The sequence below is a fragment of the Rousettus aegyptiacus genome, unplaced genomic scaffold (assembly GCF_014176215.1).
Source record: "Rousettus aegyptiacus isolate mRouAeg1 unplaced genomic scaffold, mRouAeg1.p scaffold_m13_p_10, whole genome shotgun sequence".
NCBI lineage: Eukaryota > Metazoa > Chordata > Mammalia > Chiroptera > Pteropodidae > Rousettus > Rousettus aegyptiacus.
In genome coordinates, this window is record NW_023416285.1 from 7,318,296 (window position 1) to 7,342,342 (window position 24,047).

At 45.5% G+C, this 24,047-nt stretch overlaps 1 protein-coding gene across 6 annotated transcripts in view; it reads left to right on the plus strand.

Moving 5' to 3' along the window:
* Nucleotides 1-13,093: 13,093 nt before the first annotated feature.
* CD38 (CD38 molecule) overlaps nucleotides 13,094-24,047 on the plus strand; it is a 31,604-nt gene continuing 20,650 nt past the window's right edge. For 2 of the 6 annotated variants that reach the window (XM_036227533.1, XM_036227532.1), the window contains exon 1: nucleotides 13,100-14,398. In XM_036227533.1, coding sequence (XP_036083426.1) covers nucleotides 14,082-14,398 — 317 coding nt within the window. In that variant the 5' untranslated portion in view covers nucleotides 13,100-14,081. Of the gene's footprint in view, nucleotides 14,399-14,665; nucleotides 15,214-24,047 lie in introns of those variants that run through there. The other 4 variants (XM_036227529.1, XM_036227534.1, XM_036227531.1 and 1 more) reach the window with 4 other exon arrangements.

A 24,047-nucleotide genomic window follows, 5' to 3' on the forward strand; every position in this document is an offset into this window, starting at 1 on the left:
TTTATCACCACTAAACCAGAATTAGAAGAAATGTTAAAAGGACTTTTTAAAGAAGAGACGGAAAAAAAATGTGAATAAGAAAATATCACGAAGAAAAAAATTTTCACTGAAAATGGCAAATACATAACAAAAGCAGTGGATCGACCAACACTAAAGCTAGTGTAAAAGTTAAAGGCAAAAGTTGAAGGTCATGTATAATCATAACAGTAAATTAATAGATACACACACACACACACACACGCACACACACAAAGAAGTAAAAAGTAACGACAAAAACAAACGTGGAGGCGGTGAGTAAAAATGGTGGTGATTTTGGAATGCACTTGAAATTAAGTGACCATCAACTTAAAACATACTGCTGTAAACATAGCTCTGTATACATGAAGCACATGGTAAACACAACCCCAAAATCTACAAGGGGAATACAAGAAATAAAGAGAAAGGAATCCAAACACAACACAACAGAAAGTCATCAACATACAAGAAGAGAGAGCAAGAGATGAAGAAAGGTACAGAGAAGATATATGAAAGCAATCAGAAAGGAATTAATAAAATGGCAATAAGTACATACCTATCAATAATTACTTTGACTGTAAATAGATTAAATGATCTAATTGAAAGATGAATGGATAAAGGAGACATGGTATCTATACACAATGGAATATTACTCGGTCATAAAAAGGAATGAAATCTTATTCGTGACAACATGGATGCACCTAGAGGGTGTATTATGCTAAGTGAGATAAGTCAGACAGAGAAAGACGAATACCATATGATTTCACTTATATGTGGAATCCAAAAAACAAAATAAATGAACAAACAAAACAGAAAGAACCTCATGGATATAGAAAACAAAGTGATGGTCACTAGGTGGGTGGGGATTTGGGAGGATGGGCGTAAAAGATGAAGGGATTAAGAGGTATGAATTGGCAATTACCAAGTAGTCATGGGAATGTAAAGTACAGCACAGAGAATGTAGTCAGTAATATTGTAATAATTATACATGGTATCAGGTGGATGAAGACCTATTGGGAAGATCAATCGTAAATTATATAAATGTCTAACCACTATGCTGTACACTTGAATATAATGTTGACTATTAATCGTAATTAAATAATAAAAAATTTTAAATTACTCGTACCTGTTATTTTGCTTTTAAATTGCATCCTACATGTAAAATCATAGCCTGCATGTAAACTAAGGGACAGTGAGTGTCGTGTACATGCATTATTTATTCTATCCGGCATCCCTCCCTTCCTGGACCAGCAAGTCCATTATTGTGAGAAACTGATTCTCTTCTTCTAAATGGAAAAAAAAAAATAAAATATGGCTGAATGAGTAGGGAAAACATCACGGCTAGAAATAAAAGGAGTACAGAGAGTAATTCCAGGAGGAAAAGAGATGGTCAGCTGGATCTTAGAATAAAAGAGAGTATTTCAAGATGTTACTGGTGTCAAAAAAAAAAAAAAAATCAGCTTCCAATGAGTCCAGCTTCTGACCGTAGAGCTCTTGTTTGTTTTTTTTTTTTAATCCTTTCAAATATCAGATTTCAGCAGGGCAAGTAGCAAATATTCTTGGCAGTACTAAACTCTTTTTTTAAAAAAGAAAATGTATCCTTTTTCTCTTAAATCCAGTGTAAACCTTATAATCCTTCTCTTTCTGGTACCGAGAAGCGGATACCCTCACGAGTGGAGGTTTCTTTTACAGATGTAAATTTCTCTTTAGGAAAGATGACTCATCTTCAGTTTTCAAAGCTTCTCCTATGCCTGCTGTTTCTCAAAAATGATCGACTCAGAGCAATGCCTATGCCCAAGAGGCGTATTTTGGGGTGACATTGTGCTCCCCATCACAGGCTAGGGTGACAAGATATGGGTAGGGGGTGGCCGAGGAACTCGATCATCTCTCAAGGATGGGGATTTATTTTTTAATGGACCCAACAGGATTCTGCTTTGTGAGAATGTTTGCTAAAACTGGACAAAACAAAAAAAAGGACAGAGCCCAAGGTTGGGTCCTGGAGTGGTCGAAGGATCCTGAAGAGAGTAAGGTCAAGGAGAACATCTCTGTCACTGGTCAGATGCTCCTCCCAGAGTCTCTGGCCAGGGTCAGCACGAGGAAATACGCCATGTGGTTTCTCAGGTGAGTTATTCACCTGGGTAGGGCGGTCTTCACTGCCAGGAAGGAAGCTCCTGAAACTGAGGATCAGAGGCTGAGGACACACGGCTGCTAGGTCTCCTTGGGGTTCCTAGAGGGACTGTAGGGGCTGTGGGAGCCCACAGCAAGAGGAGTCCGCCAGGGCTGCGGTGCGCCCTTGAACCCCAGCAGAGGTTTCTGGCCAGGATTAATGCTGACTTTGGAAAATCTCGGGCCTCCGTCCCTACAGTCAACATACGTTGTGGGGTTTGAATGAGTTTATACGTGTAAAACACTTAGAACTCTGCTCCGCACCTGGTAACCACTCAGATGTACGCTGCGAATAAACAGAAAAAAAGGTCTAGAAGAATATGTACCACGTGCACATCCGTTACCTCTAGGGAATAAAATGTGACAACAGGACTTTCCCTTAATATATTTCTTAACTTTCTGTAATGAAAGAAGACATGTTAATTAGACCTTGCATACAGAAGATGATAATGATGATGATGATGAGGAGGAGGAGGAGGAGGAGGAGGAGGAGGAGGAGGAGGATGATATTTGATGATGGTGATGATGATAATGATTCTAGTGAATAGTAACGGTACAGATGGTCCAGCATGCTGGTTAAGAGTGTAAGTTCTAAAGTCACTTGTGCAAGTTTGAGTCCTGGTTCCATAATTTCTTAGATGCAGGGCGGGGGGCGGGTGTGTGTGTGGCTACTATCTTTATTAACTTCTACAGGACAAAATCGAACTGTCCTGTAGGTAGGGCCAGTTTCTATTGGTCAGGATTCTAGCAAGATATAGATGACAGAGTCAACTCAGGAGAACCTGAGGAGCGTTTAACAAAGGACCGTTTACTAAGGTGCTGACAGTGTGCTGGACGCGCCAGGGCCCGAGGGCCACGCGGGCGGAGCGGCTGCAGGAATCCGAAGGAGGGAGGGTCATAGACGGGCGACCTGCAGAGGCACAGTGACCTTCATCCAGGGCTCCAGCAGGCATGAGGCAGCCCTGCAAGGAAGGAGCCAGCTGAGGAAATGCCATTGTCTGAATGTTTGTGTGTCCCCCAAATTCATATGTTGAAATCCTAACTCCCCGTGGGGCCTATGGGAGTCGCTTAGTCATCGGGGTGGGTGACTTAATCCCCACGAATGGAATTCCCGCTCTTAAGAAAGAGACCCCACAGATCTCCCTCCCGGCTTCTACCGTGTGAGTGAAGACGCAGCAAGAAGGTGCCGGCTATGAACCAGGAAGAAGCGTCTCACCGAAACGCGGCCATGCTGGCGCCTTGCTCTGGGACCTGCTCGCCTCTAGAACCGTGAGAAAGCAATTTCTGCGGTTTATACACTACCCAATGTCTGGTGTTTTGTTATAGCAGCCCAAGTGGAAAAAGACAGGAAATAACTAACCCGGCCTCGCCAGCCTCCCGCCCTCTGGGGGACCTGATGGGACAGGATCCGGGCCAGAGAGCAGGATGGAGAAGAACAGAGATTCTAGAGGGCCGCATGGGGGACTGCACAGGCTGCCGCCTCTAACGCGTCATTAGCAGGGATTGAGCAAGAAAGAAAAATCCTGAGAGAAGCCACAGGGCTGTGGGCAACCTTGGAGACCGGAGATGAACTACTCCCTGAGTAAAGGCTTCACAAACCACGAAACAGGGCTCGTTGGGGTTTTGGTGACCCCCGTCATGAACTCTGGTCAAAAAGGACTCAAGGAAGTAGACTTCTTTAGCTTGGAAATATTTCTGAATTTCCAAACGTCTTCTCTTAGGCTTGCACGTAGCTACGAGCGCTTCTCTCTAAGGGCTGTATGATAACTGCGTGCGCCCCCCGTCTGCCGGCTCTGTCCTCAGGACCCCTGGGCTGTCCTCAGCTGACTGCAGGGCTCGCCGAGAGGAAGGGTGTTCTCATCCGTTCTCTGTGGTTTTAAATCACGTGAAGACATAACAAAGGATGCAGCTGCACGCACACTTAATTTTGTTATTTTAAACTGGAGGGTAATTTCGACAAGCGTTACCCGATCAGAGGTGGCATAATGCGCGGACCCCAATGGTCTTTTTTTTGGTAATATAGGTGCTTATTTTTGTTTTAGATTACATTTGGTGATTACTGTGTTATTTCTGAAAAGGCGATACATGCACACGAGTCAAAAGTCAAAGCCGTATAAACAGCCTCACTCCCACAGCTGTCAAACTTCCTGTCCCCTCCCCGCCACCCTGATGACCGCTTTTTTCTTTTGTGACAATACAAGTACTTATGAATAAATATAATTGCACCCTAACTTTTCTCACACCAAAAGGTACATTTTATACACAATGCTTTCTATCGAATACTTGTGTTTTCCCGGTTACTAATGCATCCTAGAGAGATTCCTCACTTTTTTTTTTTTTTACAGCTTCGTAGTAGTCCATGAGAGAGATGTTATATAATTTGTTTAACCTGTCCCCTGTTGCAACATCATTTGGTTAGTTTGCAATCATTTTTTTTTCTTCTCATAAACAACATTGCAATGAGTAATCTGATGTATCCATCGTTTCTTATGTGGGCAGGGATGTTTGTAGGATAAGGTCCTAGAAACGGGGTCAGTGGGTCAAAGAGTAAATGCATTTGTCACATTGATGTACAGAGATATTGATTCTTTGCTGGACCTCTGCAGTCTAGCCATGACAGTCTAGCTATCACGTAGTATCTGGGTAAAAAGCCCTAAAGAGAAAAATCAACTCAGAGTCCAGATGGAACCATCTGTCAATGTGGAGTCCTGGCCCCCACCAGGGAACATCTGAGTGTTTGATGTGTGCCTGAGTGTGTGCTTGCAGGGGGACTCTGAGAATCAAGTTCAAGACACTCTAGCCATCTGATCGTTACTGCATATATACACCCCACCCCACTTCCAAAGAAACAAGTTTCTTAATTATTTCTAAATTCCAGAGGTTCAAAGGCTTGCGGGAACAATGGTAGCGCAATCTGAGAGGCCCGAATCTCTCCACCAGGGCGAGTACTGCGCCAGTTAATAGAATGACCCTAGGGTTCCAAAAGCAGTGTCTAAAAATTTATCTCGGTCCTCGAAATCACACAATATTTCTTGACCTCTTAAAATTGGAAGCCCACCCTATTCAGTTTCCGAATCTACAGAATGGGTACAGTAATAGCACCTACCTCATGGAGTTACTCCGAAGATTTAATAACATCATACAGAGGGAGGCCGGTATAGTGTTTGGCACATAGTACACGCTCGCTTCATATTTCCTCTTCATTCCCTCCTCTTCCTCCTTCCTTTGCTTTGCCACTTCCTTTTTAATTTTTCCCTCCTTCCCTCTCTTTCTCTTCCCCTTTCTCTCCTCCTCTTAAGTGATAAGAAGCAGCGTACGAACGCTTCTGCCGGTGGAAATAAGTTTCCCTGTTTCTGGGGCCAGCAGGAGTCAATGAGGTCCGGAGCCAAATAAGTCCCCATTCGGTTGGATAGCATCACAAACTAATACATCCTAAATGTGTCTCTCACTGTTCTCCCTTTTACCTCCCAGTATTTCCCCAGGAACATCGACTATAGAATGGGCTGTTTTTATATCCGATCCAGGGGAAACAGAAGACGGCTAGCTGCACTAGAGAACGTAAACTCCACGAGGGTAGGGGTTTTTAAAAAACATCTTTGTTGTTTAACTCTGTATAATTCACATATCCTAAGGTCACATACCACACATCTATATACATACATCATGTACATCTGTATAATTCACATACCATAACTTTTGAAGTGCACAATTCAGTGGGTTTTAGTACATCTACAATTTCGCAACCGCCACGTCATTTAAGTTCAGAACATTTTCATCAACCCCAAAAGGAACCCCCTTACCCACCCGCAGTCACGTCTCGTTCCTCCACGTGCAGACCCCGGCGACCAGTGCTCTCTGCCTCTATAGATGTTCCTGTTCTGTACATTTCATGTAAACAGAATAATACAACACATGGTCTTTTGTGACTGGCTTCCTTCACTTAGCATAATGTTTTCAGGGTTCACCCGTGTTCCAGCGTGTGTTAGTACCTCGTTCCTTTTCATGGCTGAATAATATTCCACTGTGTGGGTAGACCACAGTTTATCCATTCATTCATTGATGGACACTTGGGTTGTTTCCATGTTTTGGTTATTACATTTTTGTGTAGATGTATGTTTTCTTCTCTCTTGGGTAAATGCATAGAATTGGAATTTCTAGTCATATGTCAACTCCGTTTAGCATTTTGAATAAGTGACAGATTGTTTTCCAAAGTGGTTCAGACAGGATTTTCATCTGGTTTGTTCAATGCTGATACAATGTTGGCATATGATGAACTCAATATAAATGTTAATTAAACAAATTGAATAAATAAATATAGTCATCTGGTGAATATGTAATTTTTCCTCATATGTGTAAACATGCATAAAATATTTTTGTTTGAACATTAAATATGACGTTTGAACATTAAATATTTCTCTTGTTGGTAACCGATGCTTATTCAAGATGAGATTTTGAAATTCTCCTCTGGCTTGTGTAATCCTGGGAAAAAAAGAGATATTTTTGTGGTGTCCTGTGTCCCAATGAACTGAATGTGAAACTGAATGTAAAATTCAAATGAGATCATATCGCATATGATAATAACGTGGACAGGAACATTCGGGTACACATTCAGTTGCTAAAAAAAAAGGAAGGCATTTCTTGACTCTTATCTTCCAAGCTTTGGGACTGTATGTAAAATATGAGAAGCTAATTCATGAATGAGGACCCACGTGAAGTTCTAATTTTAATTCATTCGCCATTCCCTCACTCCTGTTAGAGCACTTCTGCCCGGAAGCTTGTGCTGTGGCGTGCACGACAACCGGTCATCCTTAGTTGACAAGAATTCCGTCTCCAGAACAGACTGTTGACTTATCCAGGGCAGACACCTTGTCTTGAAGGTCTTTTCTATATCTGGAATCCAGCCCACAGCTGGGCTCGTAGTGCAGGCTCGATACACGGTTTTGTAATGTGTATGTGAATAAATGAATGAACTTCTGTGACATTTTTTTGGTGCTTACAGGCCTTTTTTTTTTTTGCAGATAATTTTAAGAACTTAATTCTAAGCTATGCATTTATATAGTGCATGTATAGCGCTATATACATATGGTATGTCTATATGTGTATATATATATATATGTGATTGGAAGGATCAGTATAATACAAGTTTGTAAATTTCCTACATTTTGTATATTTGTAATTTTGTATATTTTCAAGTTATTTTGCAAAAGACTTGTATTGCAATTTTGATCAGGGAAAAATACGCTAAATGCAATTTTTAAAAAGAAAAAAGAATGACTTATTTCTAGATTCTTTATAATAATGTAACTTGGAGAGCTGAGCTACTTTTTTTCTGCCTGAATTTTAGTGATCATAGCTTTGGCATATGTTTTAATTTCTAGTTTCCTTTGATTTTGTTTTCTTCTTTTAACATTAATAATAATATTTTCATTCAAATTTTAGAAATTTATTATAAGAAAACATAAGAGATTTTTTTTTAGAATGCTGTCATAGCACAGCAAAATATTGGAAATATTTGAATTCAGAATAATGATCAAATAACTATGGTATAACAATATTATAGAGAATTATGCATTATTACAAATAATATTTTTAAAAAAATATTTAAAAGAAGGTAAAATATCTATTATATAATGTAAATTAAAATCCCGAGATATCAATTCTGGGAAAATCACATATACATATAATATATATTACACCAAATTTTAAATATTGACATTTATTTCTGAGTGATGAAGTTATGAATAATTTCATTTTCTTCTTTGTATGCTTCTTAATTTTCAAAATCGCATATGAGCACAAAATTACCATTATAATTTGAACAAATTATTTGTACACCTGTTACTTTGTAAGAAAGATATCTTTCTAAAATATAAATTTGAACTTTGCTTTGACTACAAATTAGTTAGCAAAGCAAGCAGAAATTTAAAATTTATTGGGTTGAAAAAAATGTAGTCTCAGAAAACAGAACCAAATAACCAAGGGGTCTTTTAGTAAGTGAATGGATACGTAAACTGTCGCACATTAAGATAAAAGAATGTTACTCGGTGCTGAAATGAGCTATCGCGTCATGAAAAGGCACGGAGGGGACCTAAATGCATATGACTAAGTGAAAGAAGCCAGTCCGAAGGTGGCATATGGCACGATTCTGATTATAGGACATTCTGGAAAAGCAAAACTAGGGAGGGAGTAGAAAGATCAGTTATTGTTAGGGAGAAGGGAGCGGCGAAAAAGGGGAGCACAGAGAATAGTTAGGGCAGGGTGAGGAGTGAGGAGAGCTTCGAGGTCACCCACTCTGTGAGGCTGAGGTTAGCCATAACAGGACGTGGTTGAGAAGGTCTCAGGCGCTCAGCAATCTCCCCGGGCTGATAAACAACCTCAGGGATGAGTAGGCAGCCCAAGGGCACTCAGAGTGCTGCGAGGCATTCTGCCAGGTTCTCAGTCTCCTTTCATTGAAAATACAGAATAAGGAGTGAAAACACCATTCAGCTCTGCTCAGTCTCAGGATGTGGGAGGAGAAACCATGCACCTTTTCCTTTCCACAAGACGGCTAGAAAAAAAAGCCAGCGCGCGGGCTGTGAGCTATTTGACATCAAAGAGTGTGCTTTTCTGTCATTTTATACGTTCGACACCTCTTCCGCCTCCCTCTGGTGACGGTCCTCTGATGTTTTGAGGAGGTAAAAGCGTTGAGAGACAAACACGTTCCTGAGAAAAATAAGTCCACCCCCAGCTTCCTAGAGGTGTTCAGAGCGAGGCTGGCTGCTGGGGACTCACACACAAGAACATATTTCCAAAAGTCGCCACGTTAGACCATAAATACTCTGCAGGAAGAGTTTGGGTTTACAAACTCTGGGCCGGTGCGTAGTGGGTGTGCATAAACTATCTGCTGCCTCATGGCACAGAGGTAGGTTAGTTGGACAGGTCTGAAATTAAGACTGGGTTCGAAATCCTTTTTGATTAACTAACTTTGGCCAAATTGCTTACCTTTCTGAGTCTCTGATTCCTCGCCTGTAATATGGGAGCAACAAAGTGTTTGTATGATGGCAATGTTGTACTGTACACGCAGTATTTGACACTCTCGGCTATTATTGTTGAAGGAGGAAAGAGATTAATCGCACACACACACATGTGCTTGCACAAATGGTATGTATTATTACTACCTTGAAAGCTCTCGAGATGATAAAAAGCGTCTGGAGGGATCAACATCAAAATGCTCGTGGTAGTCGGGTGAGGGTTTTGGACTGGGGGCGGGGGAGGGGGGACATTTTTCTCCCTTTCTCCATTTCCAGTCTTTAAAATGCGATTGTATCACTCGAACAATTTAAAAATGACTAATGAATTGACAAAAGAAAGAAGAGCACTCGACGCCCGCCTCTCAGAATCAGCGCTTGCACTTAACTCGCTGCGCGGCTGGGAGGAAGTCACATTTCTGTTGTCCCGCCCTGAAGTTCTCCCTACGCTTCCTTCCATCTAAATGCCTTTCCCCACTTTTTGCAACCTTGGTTTCCCCTCAACAGCCATATTTACTGTCACAGTCTTTGCCAAACCTTCCTGAAACCCACTCTGACTCACTGCCATTGCTCCTGTCTGCACACAGCTGTCCGGATATTGGGGCCTGTGTGTTGAATCCTCGCTAGGCATCAGGCTCTCCGCTAAGTTCTCTATATACATTACCTAGTCCCATCCTCAAAATAATTCAGCGAGACCTGCCGATATTTTTAAGCCTACTGTACAGAAGAGGAACTGGTCATTCAGAGAAGTTTTGTTCCTTGCCCAAGAGGCAGAGCCCACTCAGGTCTACCTTACCCATGTTCTTAACTCCTCTACAAGACCGGTTTAATTCCGTGCCCTCAGCAAGCTGCCATGGCGCCTGGTACATGGTGGCTCCTTAACACGTGTTGAAGAAATGAATGCCAGAACATGTCATTGTAAAGCCTCGGTGCATTGCAGCTGTGTGCAAGGAAGCCCGCAATGACAATGTTACCATTTGTTGAATGCCTGTCTTGTCTCCTAGGCGTGTATACTATCCCATTTAATCTCCATGGCAACCTGTTGAGGAAGCATGACACTGTACTCATGTGACAGATGAGAAAACAAATTCAAACCTGTAACTTGCCCCAAATCGTGCCACAGCCAGAAGGTGTGCAGGGAGGGTGTTTTTTTTGTTTTGTTTTGTTTTGTTTTGTTTTGTTTTCCGTGCATTTCTCATCTTCTTCACCAAGGGCATACCAGGATGCTTGACATTTGTGCTGAACATCTTACTTGGAGCAAGAGAACACAAAGTGAGTCACTCACCAACCAAGTGACTTCTCCAGAGCAAAAGGTCACAGGGTTGAGAGTTTATTTTCTCATCGTTGTCACACTGAACGAAAAGAGAAACTAAAAGCAGTGGCGTTCCCCAATCAGTCCTGATTCATAACCAGAAATTAAGACCAAAGAAACCGGAAAGCTTTATCTGAAAGTGTGGATGTGTCCACTGGTACCCCAGATGCCAGAACCAATTCAGTGTGTACTATCCTGCAAATTTTTAAAAAGTCATGCCCTTTGATTCAGGAAGTCCACTTTTAAGAGTCCATGTACTTGGACATAGGAAAAAAAAAATACGCTGACACAAGAATATTTATTCCAAAAAAGGAGTGGAAAACCTAAGTGTCCATCGATCTGGGTCTAGCTAAATAAACTGTTATATGTAATTAATAGAACACGAGGGGCCATTTTTAAACAATTAGGTTGAGCAATGTGTGCTGACAGGAAATTTCTCTGAAGTATCCCACGATGCGAAGGCAGCCGGGTGCGCAGGGGGATGGGCAATATGCAGGAATATTCACAAAACAATGGAGGCTCGTTTCTCTGTTTGTAAGTGCATGTATGGTTGCTGCCATACACGAACACGGTAAGACTGATGGTGTACACATTCACCTTGTTCTGTTTGACTTCTACTCCGTGTGTATTTATTACATTTATTATCAAAAACAAATGCCCTTTTTAAAGGATTTTTTTTTTGGAGGCAGGTCTTAAATGTTTCATTTCATAAACCAGAAAGCTATTAATATCAGATGGTTCAGTTCGATAAGGAGCAAGTGGCAAGATTTGGTACACAGTAACTGATTTTGGACCTTGCTCATTTTTCAACATAAAACGAAGTTCGGGCAAAGGGGTGGAGAAAGGCGGAGAACCCAGCAAGGTCAGAGATCAAGGAATGAACCCCAAGGAAAAACCATTTCTGATCCCATTTTTCATATTATTTTGTTTAGGTCCGAGACTGTGAGGACAGCCCTATGAATCCGGTTGGGCAGGGTGGAATGGTGGGTGCTAAAAATAAAACTCCATCCGGTCATTCGTTCATTCATTCATTCACTTATTTGTGCAACAAGCACTTGTGTGTGCCAACCTGAGTCTCGAGATACGAAGTGAATAAACTTCAATGGCTGCCCACCCAACCCCTAAGCAAAGTCCTCGTCTTGTTGAGAAAGGAACGTCCAAGAAATTCTCAGAGGATGCATTCCTGGACATGGGGTCCATTCCAGCACCTTTGCGATTTGTATTGTCCCAGGAGATGTATTGGCATCTACGATATTAAGCTAGAAATTGTCAGACTTGGAGACCTAACCCAGTTCGAGAACTGTGTGGGATCAAGAAAGGCATCCTGAAAAAGTCTCAGGGAAGGCGACTTGAAGGATCAGGAAGATGGCAGGTAGGGAGAGTGGTACCTGTGCAGGCAGGCCCAGTGCCAGGGAAGAGCTTGGTCTGGCTGGGGACAGAAATAAGGCTGCCAGGACTGGACTAGCTTGGGGAGTTGAGGAGAGAGGTACCCGTGGAGGCTGGAGGAGGAGGCTTACATGCCTGCTTGCCATGTCTAGAACAAGTGGAGGGGTGAGGAATCAGAGTTAGATTACAGAAATTACATCGGCACAAAGTGTGGTTTAAAAGAAAGCCACACCCCTTGTTGTAGGGGGTGGGGGAGGATGGAGGCAGAGGGCTGGGCAAAGAGGACTCGGGGAGAAAGGTTGAGGAAGCTCTTCCCAGGTAAGAAAGAGAGTGGGCTTTCTCTTGGACTAGCCGGCTGGCGGTATAGGTGAGTAAAGTGATGAATATTAAATAATGTTCAGGCAGAAGGAAGCAACTTCTAGGTAAAGGTACGGGGTGACAGAGAAGGGTGAGAGACCTGGAAGTTTCCAGCATGAGCAACTGGAAGATGGGGGTTCTTTTCACTGCAATTTGAAAGACCAGAAAAAGCTCCTGTTTGAAGGAGAACGCAAACAGTTTCGTTTCGGATCGAGTAATTTGCAAGTGGAGATATTCCTTCCTCCTCTATCAGCTCTGACGCTATCGGGACGTCCCGGCCATGAGCGAGACCGTGGGGGCTCCCACCCAGGTTATTGGTTGAATGATATTCCCATCCCTAAATTCACATGTTGCAGTCCTAACTTCCTGCACCTCAGAATGTGACTGGATTTGTTGGAGACAGGGCCTTTAAAGAGGTAATTAGGTTGGATGAGGTTATTAGGGTGGCGTCCGTATGACTGGTGTCATTCTCAAAAGAGGCAATTTGGACACAAATGTGAGGACACACGATGGATGGAAAGACCGTCAGGACAGCAAGAAGGCAGTCGACTCTAAGCAGAGGGGACAGGGGCCTCAGAGGGACTCACCACCGCTTAAGCCACAACAACAGGCTTTGTGGCCTTATTACGGAGACCCTGGCAAAGTCACACGCAGGCAGACCCCAGCCTCTGCAAACTCCACTCTGCCGGCTCCTGCTGCATCTCCGGAGCAGAGGAGGGCGGCCGGGCAAAGCACATCCTCCCTGACTGGCCTTTCTTTGACTTCCTGACCACTTAACGACACCGGAGGACCTCTGTCATTTCCCACTTCTGAGGCTCCCCCCACCCCACCTCACCCACCCTCGGGAGCTGACCTCATTTCACTGAGAAGCAGCCAAAAGACAATGTCCGCGTGGCACCGTGAGCATAGCCGCTCACCTTCCAGCCCCCTAAAGCCATGTTCTCCACTTTCCCTCTGTGACCAGGCAGAGCTCCCACCATCCCCCACCCCCTGCCTCGCACCCCAGGGCGCGCATCCGGGGTTCCCAGTGCTAAGGAACCTTGAGAGAAGGGGCAGAGGATGTCTGGCACCTGTCGTGCTTACTGCGTAGCAGACACTTTTCTAAGCAGCACCTGTGGATTTCAGAAGGCACCCCCTCCACGTGGTCGGAGAACAGGCAGCGACAGCTGACGTTTATTTACATTCACCGAGCGCTCACCGTGCGCCAGGTGGCATGCCAAACACACTGTGCATATGAACTCACTGTATCCTCACCACGACGACGCCGCGAAGCGGTTTTGGCTTGGTCCCCACCTTATATCTGAAGCACAGAGTTCGAGTGACTTACTCCACCGCGGCGCCCTGGCAGCGGAGCTGGGTGTGAGTCCAGAGCTTAACCAGGAGGCCACCTGAGAGATGGGGTAGGGCTTAAGTGGAGCCTTGAAGCGGGGCTAAGCAGGTATGTGTCAACACTGAGAAACAGAAGTCGAGCATTCCTCTGCACAGGTAGAGGCCGGCAGCCGGCCTTCACATCGTCCAGGAAGCAGTGTCAAGTGGCAAAGTTGATAAAGGGAGCTGGCGGAAAAGCGCACAAATGTACCGTGTATTATTCAGGCACCTGGAGGATCAGGTTGAGGTGGCTGCTTCTGCCCTATTGGTGAAGAGGTCCTTGAAGTCCTTATTGGTCCAGCTGACCAGGGAACTTCTAAGAAAGGGGGTGGGGGTGGGAAAGGAAGCCAAGAAGGAGCAAGTGAAAGACAAACGGGAGGCTGCAGTTTCTGGACGCGGCAGGCAGCTCTCTGCGCTTCCTGCCGAGCGCGCGTGGGCCTCTCCTCCGACTTCGTCCCGCCGACCCCGCGATGGACCACGGACTTCGTCCCGCCGACCCCGCAGTGGACCCTGGACCCAGCCGCGGGTCCCAGATGGAGGAAGAGGAGGAGGAGGAGGGAGAATCCTGGTGCACAATGTCCAAGAAAGTCAAGATCTCGGTCATCGTCGTTCTATGTGCCCTGGTCCTCGCGGCCGTGGCCCTCGGAGTGGTGTTTGGAGTCCTGAAGCTGCACCAGACGCGCCAGCTCAAGAAGTGGCACGGGGAGGGCACCACTCCCCATTTTCACAAGAAACTCCTAAAGCGATGCTACGACTACACTCAAGTTTTAAAGCCCGAGCTGAGAAGGTGAGCTGGCGTCTGCGGGCACCGCTAGGCACCGCGCACGGCTTGTGGCGCGCGGCCCGGGGCCCTCGCGGGGCAGCGCGCGCAGAGGGGCGGCCCGGATGGCCCCAAACAAAGCATCTTCTGTTCCCCGCCGGCTGAGAGCCCGCTGCGCAGCGCCTACGAGTCCTGCGATTCCGCCCGCCGCTCGCAGGAGCCGCGGGCGGTGGCGCTGAGCGCGCGGGGAGGGGCGGGATGCGCGCCCCGGGCAGGGATGCGCGCCCCCGGGGACCGAAAACGAGTGCGCTCGCACGGGGGTGGGGGTGGGGAGGTGTCGGTGGCATTTTCTACTTTGCATGGAGTTTCTGTTCGCAGTCTGTGACCCGAAAATGACCGGACGGTTACAGATGACACCTGCGTAAGTGGGCGGCGGCATGGGGTCAGAAGGGCCGGACCTCTGAAAGGAGCTTCATTCATTAATAGATTCTTGCGGGGCGCCGTGAACGAGTTACGACGAACTCGTTAACAAGGCAAAAATGACCAATAACGACTTTAAAAGCTGAGATAGGACACATACGGTAGGTAAGGTGCATCTGCAGCTCAATGAATCTGTGGAGACCCTGGAAACACCACGCGGTCCCAGAGTTTCCTCGCGCGCGCTCCCAGCTAGCCACTAATGTCTCCCCGCTTTCTGGACCGCTGTTCCCGAGGCGTGGTTCCCCCCGGAGAGCTCGTTTTGGAAGTTGTGCACAAAGTAGAATACGCTGGGAAGTAGAAAGCTGTCCTCGGTGCCGGAGGCGGCAGGCGCAGCCGCGATTTTATGGATTTTCTGCGATCGGGTGAGTCTGAGATCGCACGCGGCTGCCTCCGACGCCCCCGCCCCGCCCTCCCTGGGTCCCGCCGGCGCGCAGCGTTGGGTTCGGACGCAGACACCCGAGGCCTTCAGCACAGACCGTTCAAGTGCAAAGTTGGTCAGGGGCCTTTACCTTTCGCCAGTTAACTAGTTAATTGACAGAGAAACTGGGAGTGGTGGTGTTGCTCCAGGTTGTTACGCTTCGTATCGATTATATCGGGTGATTTCCAGTTGGTAACGATGAAAGGAAATTTTTATTTTCACCTTAATTTAACCATTTTAAGATGATTTTAATGGTTTTTCGATGATTGTTGTTCAGTCATCTTTGCTAAAGTCACACTGATGGTTAAATTAGCACATCTTTACAGCAAGCAGGATGCACATAGAAACCACATGGCTTTTTAATGATTGTGGGACGCCTGCTCAGTATTAAATACCAGTGTGTATACGTGTATATACACATATATTCAACATATGCATATGTATGCGTGTACATACATATTTAAAATATTAAAAGGGATGTCTCATGTTAATATTTTTCGAATATCCAGATCCCGAGTAAAAACAGTGAGATTGAAAGAGCTAAAAGAAATAAATTAGCTTCTTTAGTGCCTGTTGGTTTCTGTTACCCTCCAGCGGCTTACTGTTTTATAGGGTCACAATGCTTATCTGAATAGCACAATTCATGCACATTTTGTTAATCTGAATGATACCAGGAATGTTTACAAAAATTCAGCGTAAAGATGATATAGCCTATACCAGTAATTTCCCCCAACCTTCTAAACTTGAATTATGAAAGAAAGATTAATCTCCAGGAAGTGGTATTCTGTGTAGGTAAAGAGGAAAAAGAATTGACTAGATAATTGATGTTGTGGTTTGTGCGTTTACTAAGAGCTAGCTGACAAGCCTGGTGAAATGTCACATGTTTTGACATTTAAAAACCAGTGCAATTTTCTTTTAAAAAGACTATATTTTCATCTCAAATAGTAGTGTGTTAGGAATAAGGAAATGAATGGAAAGAAATTTTAAATACAGTTATGGTCTAAATGTGGGAACTGCTGTCTAGGAAGATATTAGAAGAGATATTTTATTTCTCATGTTCTTGTTTAAAACAGTGCCCACCATATCCAACTGCTCTCCTCTCCAGCCTCAGGAGCCTATTACCTTCACGAGAACCAGGTCCCTTTTCTTGTAGTCTGGAGTGGAATGAACCTACTGGTTTAACACATCAATAAATATTTCTCTTCATTTTTCAGTGAAAAGCTAAACACAGTTTCAATGTATTGACATTGACTGATTACAGTCTGAGTTAAATGAATCATAATTTATTCACGTGAATTCTGAAATCCTTAAACAATCTTTGTGCTGTCATTGGAATATTGCCTGCATAATTTTTCAGCCTCATGATGTTTTTCAGTACATATTGGGTTAAAAAATCTTAATAAATTGTCATAGGATTTGTAAGATTGATTTAAAACATAACATGCCCAATCATGTCTAGCATTTGTCACAAAAGAGATTTTGGCCACCCAAACACAAGTTGTATTCAGATTTTTTCTTCATATTACTACATAATAAAACACCCCAAAACTTAGTGACTTAAAACATAAATGATTTTATTATTGTACATGACTGTGGATCAGTCGCGCTTGGTTAGATGGGTCTTCTGCTTCTTGCGATGCTGACCGGGGCTGAAGTCACCTGGGTGCTCGACTAAGGTAGACTGTTCACGATGGATCAGATGTCACTCATGGATGACGCGTTGGAGGCATCAGCCGACAATCTGATGTCACCAGGGATGCCGGAAAGGCTGTGTCTCTCTTTTTCTCCATCATGTCTTAGAGTCTAACAGTCACACTCTTAAAATCTTGACTCTAAATGTGTTTTACTGTCAGTACCCTGCACGTGATCAGCGCCTCGAGGCCATTGCTTACTTTGACATTCTTTTACCAGGAAAGATGGGGAAGGATAAAACAGTTTCATTTTCAAACCCAGTTAAATACTTGACTTGGAAACATTTGCTCTCGATTTTGCTTAAAAAGGGACATGGTTTTTTTAGGTCATTTTTTTTTTCTTTTTTAAAATTTCTTTTGTGCCTTATTGTACACAGCCGAAGAAATGAGTTGGCACTTTCTACATTCTGCTCGGAAATCTTAGCCATATTAAGAAGTTCTTTGATCTATTTCTGTTAGCTCCTTTAGTGCAGGTGACAGTATTACTATGTAACATGGGTCACCTTTTTCCTAGCCTCCAGTGACAATTTCCTCTGTGTCCATCCAGCCTTCACAAACATTGTCCTTGAGGCCTTATTTACACCTGCTTCCCAATGCTGATGCCACATTGCATGCAGTAGCCAGGGTTCTCCAGAGAGAGGGAGAAAGAGAGAGAGAGAGAGAGAGAGAGAGAGAGAGAGAGAGAGAGAGAGAGAGAGAGAGATTGATTGATTTTAAGGAATTGCCTCATGTGTTTGTGGAAGATGATGAACCCAAAACCTGCAGGGACGGCAAGCAGGCTGGAGACCCACGGGAGAACTGATGTTGCAGCTCAAGTCTGAAGGTCATGTGCTTGCAGAATTTCCTTTTCTTTGGGATGTCAGTCTTTCTTAAAAGGCCTTTAGTTGATTGAATGAAACCTATCCACATTATGGACATTTAAATCAACTCTGTTGATTTAAATGTTAATCTCATCTAAAAAAAATACCTTCACAGAGACATCTAGAGGTGTTTGAGCAAATATCTGGGTACCATGGCCTTACCAAGTTGGCACATAAAACGAACCATCGTACATGTGTTTTGGGTTTTTGTTAGACAGCACCTCGCTTCCAGGACCCACTTCCGGTTCTGGTTGACTATTGCTGCATTGAGGACTGCCCTAAAATGTAGCGAATTAAACAACAGTCGTTTATTATCTTTCACAATTGTGTGGGTTGATTGAGATTAGCTGGATGGCTTGCTTCACGTGATGTCAGCTGGGGCTGTGGACATCTGGGGGATGGACTTGCCTGGAATGTCCAAAAGATTGTACTTACAGGACGGAGCGGGGCCTCACCCGGGGTGGTCAGCCCTCTCTACCCCTGTCATCTCGGGGCCGCTCCTCCTTGTGGCCTCTCCACGTGATCTCTCCATGGTGTTGCTGGATCTCTTCAGAGTTTCTAAACCCTCAAAAGTGGATCCCGGCAGTCCTTCTTAAAGGGTTCGACCCATACGGGAACAGCGTCCTTCCCGCCGCATTCTACTGGTTAAAACAGTAACTGGTTCCGCCCAGATTCAGGAGGCGTGGAGACAAGCCCTACACCTGGACAGAGGACATGCGTTTTGAGGACAGCTTTAACCTTCATATATCCTTATGTTTGTATTCTTATTTCCTTCTCATCTTTTTTTTTTTCGTTTTTTTTTTTTCTGTTAACATCTATTACTCTTTCTACTTTATTATCCTTTATTAACTAGATTTAAAAATGGCAAAAATTCTAATATGCGCCTCTGGAATATAAGCTTCTTGAGTCTAGGGAATTTTTGTTGAGTGCTGAATCCTGAGGACCTAAAATAGTGCCTGGAATATAGTAAGCAGAAATGTTAAGTTGAATTAAATGAATGTATACAGGCTAGTATATTATAAATAACAGGAATAAACAAAATCATATTTAATATATCTCCCCAATGAACTTTTCGATACCATTATGCCCCAAATTCGTCAATCTCTATTTTCAGAATTTGGATTGTTTTCTTCTTTTGTGTCAATAGCTTCTTGATAAACACACACACACACACACACACACATATACATATATATGTGTGTGTATATATATATATATTTATTCTTATCATTTTTTAATGGGTTGTAGGACTTTATCTTCTTTTCCTTGGTTTTCCTTTTACAAAATCTCTAACTCTCACAGAACTCACTTGCCACCAGCCTTTTCGCTTTGAAACTTGTCTCTGGTTATCCAGCTGGGCCTTTATTAAATCGAATCTGGAGCATTAAATGCAAAATAAACTCCTGGACAGGTCACAGCTGGCTGTCTTGTTTCGAGGTTCACACACAGGAGCTGCCTTCTGACCCAGAAGGCCCTGGGCACAGGCGAGAGACTCCTTGGCCCAGAGTCACCAAAGCGTCAGCAAATTGTCCGCACTGGCAGCTGGGGATGTTGACCGTGTGGGAGAGAGCCAGGCGTCCAAGCCACAGTCAGGACCCAGGGATGGTGGAAGGGCGGGGCCGAGCCTGCAGGAAGAGACAGACGGCCAGCACCCAGAGTAAAGTGGGGCTCTAGGGGTAGATGGTGTGGCTCTGTTTCCACAAATCCCCTCGCCTAGGGGGAAAGCAGCCCTCCCCCTGAGCTTCAGGGGTGCGCGGCAGCCGACGGCTGTGTGGGGAGGAGCGGGCTGTTCTGTGCCAGTTCTTCATCTCTCCGCCAAGCCAAGCTAGGTCCCCGGAGGGCAGGGGCTGCTTTCTTCACCTCCATGCCCCCTTTTGTCTGGCACATTGCTCATCATATGCTAGTCTCTTAGTACATACTTGCTCAGTCGAACCCGAGTTCACACCATGTTGGGTGAAACAAATATCGAGTGAGACACTTAATCAGAGAAAATTCTCCCCCCGTCTTAACTCTGTCTTCTAATGATCAGTCCTGTGTCCACGTTGACTGTCTTTTCTGATTCTTTTACGTTCAGTACAGAATTTCTTTTTGCTTCCCTTTTCGAAGTTTCCAGGGAGATTTCTTGGGGCCGGTTCTACATTTTTACTTCCCTGTGCCTCACATTTTAATGACTTTAGCATTTTATTAACTTCCACTTAGTGAAATTTGTTAGTACGAAATGTGCAAAATAGCCAACACTTAGTGAAGACTTGCTGGGTGCCGGGTGCTGGGCTGGGCGGGGGGTGGTTTGAAGAGGAAGAAAACACTGGCCCTGGTCTCCAGGGCCCTGTAGGGGAAGGTGGGGGAGGGGGGCGGGGGTACTGGCCTCAAATAGCACAGCAAGGCAGCGTGATCCCTAACAAGCAAAGGGGCTTGCACATGGACGGGGGGTGGGGGCCAGAGGGAGGGGGCGCTTCCGTGCTGTTTGTTAGCCCTTTGCTGGAGTCTGCAGATGCATTCATGTGCCTATCAAACCAGCAAATACGTGAACTGCTGTGAGCCACGTGCCAGCACGATCCCTCAGAAATTCACAAATGAGGTTACCAGCTGGTAGGGCAGAGTCGGGAAAGAAGCAGCATGTGAGGCCTTCGCGTTATGGCAGAATTTCAGCACAGGGGTGTTCCTGGAGGAAGGTCAGCCACTCGATACACCAACACTTTTTCAGGGTTGGGGGCCCTTGGGACAGTCCCACCAGTGAGAGGGCCTAGACCTTGTGTTTGCCCATCCACAACCTGGACTGCGTCGGCACACACAGGAGGGTGAGGGTGACCAGACTCGCGAGACGGACTTCTAGCATGTTTTCCCTTTGGCGCGGTGGGATGTCCACCTCCTTGACGTCTGTTTCTGGTTAGACCCTGAACTTCATTCGAGCATGGCAAAGCCTCATGTTCACCTGTGTGTTCTCAACGCCCGGTCATGTGATCGCCAGCTTCCTTCAGTCCCGCCTTTCACGCTAGGGCTCTAAGACAGTGGCCAGAGAGTCTTAGATGACCGAATATGGAAGGTAACATAGAGAAAGTGAAACAGAGCTTCAGGATGTGGGGCCTGGGTGCTGCTGTGGGTCCAAACGGGGGAGTCAGCCCCCAGAGCTTAGTGACCTGTGGTAGGAAAGGCGGGGTGGAGTGCATATGCACATTGACTGAGTCTGGGGCCTCTGGGGCTTGGGGTGCTACCAGGACATCTGGGAGAATGTAGTTCTGGCAATAGAATCGTCTAGAAGGAGGGACTGGTTGGAAGCCCCAACAGAGAGCACATTACATGGCTGAGCGAGCCGCAGCTGAGGAGAGGGGGGAGGGGTGCTTCTTCTGCGCGCATTGTCCTAGCGTTTTGTTTCAGATGGTTTTCCCGGAAAGGTTGGCGGTGTCATGTCCTGAAGTCCGGCCCCTGCCCCTTGCTCTTGTGTCATTATTAATAGCCGAAGGAAATAGGGAGGTTTTCCCTAGAAAAAAACTTTCGTTCTTTATCGAAAACGAGCACCACCTCCTCTTTAGAGGGAAATCCCTTGGAAAACGATCGCCGAAGTCCGTTGAGAAACTGCGAAGGGAGAAAGGCTGGGAATCAACGTTCATGGCTTGTCCACGTGTGCGGGCACTTTATATAGTTGGTTCTTTTAATACCTTATCAGACTCCTGTCAAGAGAGTCTTGGGACACACATCGTATGGATGGAGAAAGGGAGCCTGAGAGAGGTTGAAAAATTTGGTGATATCCACAGTGAGGTAAGGCCGGTGGGTGAGGTGATTTCCGGGACCTCGTGCAGAATGAAAATGCAGGACTCGTTGTTTAAAAAGCAGGAGGAGCTTTTCCTTCCTTCCAACGTCTTTGGCTCCACCTGCCAGGTGTTTTTTCCTGGTCATTTGGTGTCCAGTTCCCGTGGGCACAGGGGAACTCGCAGGGACAGAGCAGACCCTCGCCTGGGGCTGCACGCCACAACTTGGCACATGGGGAGGGTGCACGTGACCCTGACCCCTCTGCCCTCAAGCTCCTGCTGGTGGCCGTGGTTGTTAGGTGGCCGGGAACCTTTCTCGGGGCGGCGGAGGAACGGCTGGAGGTGGGACGACGTGGGAGCCAAGGCTTCCAGCCTCGGCGCACCCTCTCGGGTCCCACTGGACTTCTCTCACAAAACACAAAGCAAAGATACAGCAAGGAATTCCAGACGGGAGCCATGGAGCATTAAGCTCCAGGCGCACGACCTCTCTGAGCCCAGGGCCCTGTGCGACCGCGTCGGTCACCTGTCCGTGGAGCCAGGTCTTTTAGGTTAGTACATGGCAGAGTGGGGACTGAAACTCATCTCTTTCTCTCCTTGGACTCATCAGACCCATTAGGCTAATGAGAAAACAGAGGCTCAGAGTGATTTCCCCAAGGTCCAGGCTGTGTCAATGGGAGAGCAGGTTTTTGAACTGACTGCATAGCCTGGAGCCACCACATTATGTGGCTTTCAAAAGAGCACACCAAACAGCCGTCAGGGCCTGGGCCAACCCATCCCAAGTGTACTAGATGTCATCTCTAGGAGGCATCTGGTACTTTTTCTGTCTGTCTCAAAGGTGAGTTTTGCCCCTCCTTTTAGGGGAGCAAGGCCCAAGAGTTCAGTGTTTCGTCTTAGTACTTAGGGGAACGTTAGAAATCTCCGAAGACTAAGCGGCAGAATGCCATGTCGTGCCCTGGTTGCGAGGACAGAGTCTTTGTAGTTGATCTGACCTTTGGAAGCATCACCTCTTAGAGCCGAGTCAGGAAAGATGTTGCGCACACGCCGTATCCCTAATCCTGTGCCCGTGGGAGGCACTTATGATTCGCCACAGCCCCGTGCGTGTGAGAGCCAGGGCCCAGCCTCAAAATCACACAGCGTCGATGCCACCAGTTGGTTGGGGCTGTCCTAAGAGGCGATGCCGATTTGTGGTGCTACTTCAGAACCACGATGCTTGTCAGGAGTGGGTCCTAAAGCAGGGGGCGACAGGATGAGAAGCTGGATGAAACTCGGGGGGCGTGGCTTGGAGAAGTCCCATGGGAGATGGCACAGGCGTCCAGGTGTCCGCCGCTGGTTAAAAGAACGGTCTCGCTGCAAGGAGAGCAGACGTGTGCTGTGTGGCCGTTCGTACAATATCAGAGGCTCACAGTCAAGAATGACAAGCAGATTTGCACGGCTCATCACAACTTGAATTTATTTGTCAGGAAGTTAAGAGCATGGCTTTCAAAACATATAGAATCAACACACGGCAAAGATTTACGAGTCAATAAATGATTGGTTCGAAGAACATTTGGAGGCACTGTGTAGAAGTATTTAAAAAGGAACATTAGAATTATATTGATTGGTTAGATGTGAAACTGGTTAATATCTACAAGGCGGTGAAAAGCCACACCTTTGGGATGTCTTTCCATCAGACAGATATTATTTGCATCTCTAACAGACAAAGTCTGCATGTTACCATCCAACTTTGAAAGGTTTGATAATAAAAAGCTAAGACAAACAAAGATACAATCGTCTAGATAATTAATTCTTGGATAAACCAAATAATGCCCTGATATGACATCAAAAGGACATACTGCCCACATTTTTGCCTTATTCTCAAGTTTTAAATATTTTTGGAACATGTTCATTTAGTAATTATCATTGAGCTTCTATCATGCCCCATAGACTCCTCTAGATCCTGGGGATCTAGGAGTGAACAAAACAGACTGAATTCTTGCTCACCTGGACTGAATTCTTGCTCGTATGGAACTGCCGTCTGGTTAGGGAGGGCACAGGCGATAAGGGAAGGAGGGAAATTATAGAGTGGGGCAGGTGCCGGCAAGCGTCGATGGCAGAGCCAAGGGTTGGCGAGCGATTGGGGTTTTAAGTACGGCAATACAATCAGGAAGGCTTCCCTGAAAGCTGCCATCTTCGGAAAGACCTGAAGAGAGAAGAAGAGTGAAACTTAGAGCTGTCCGGAGAAGAGCACTCCAGGAAAAAGGAAGGACGTGCGCCAAGGCGATGAGAAAGAGCGAGAACGCCCCTGGGGGCAGAACTTCTGTCATGGGTATTTTCAAACGTATGTAAAACTAGAGACAATAAATCAAGCCCGTTTACGCGTGACCCGACCTCGATAATGATCCGCATTCTGCTACCCTTATTTCTTCTCTGTCTTCACTCCCTCCCCCCCGCTCCATTTTAAAGCAAAGTCCAGATTTCATATCATTTTGTCTGTGGATGCTT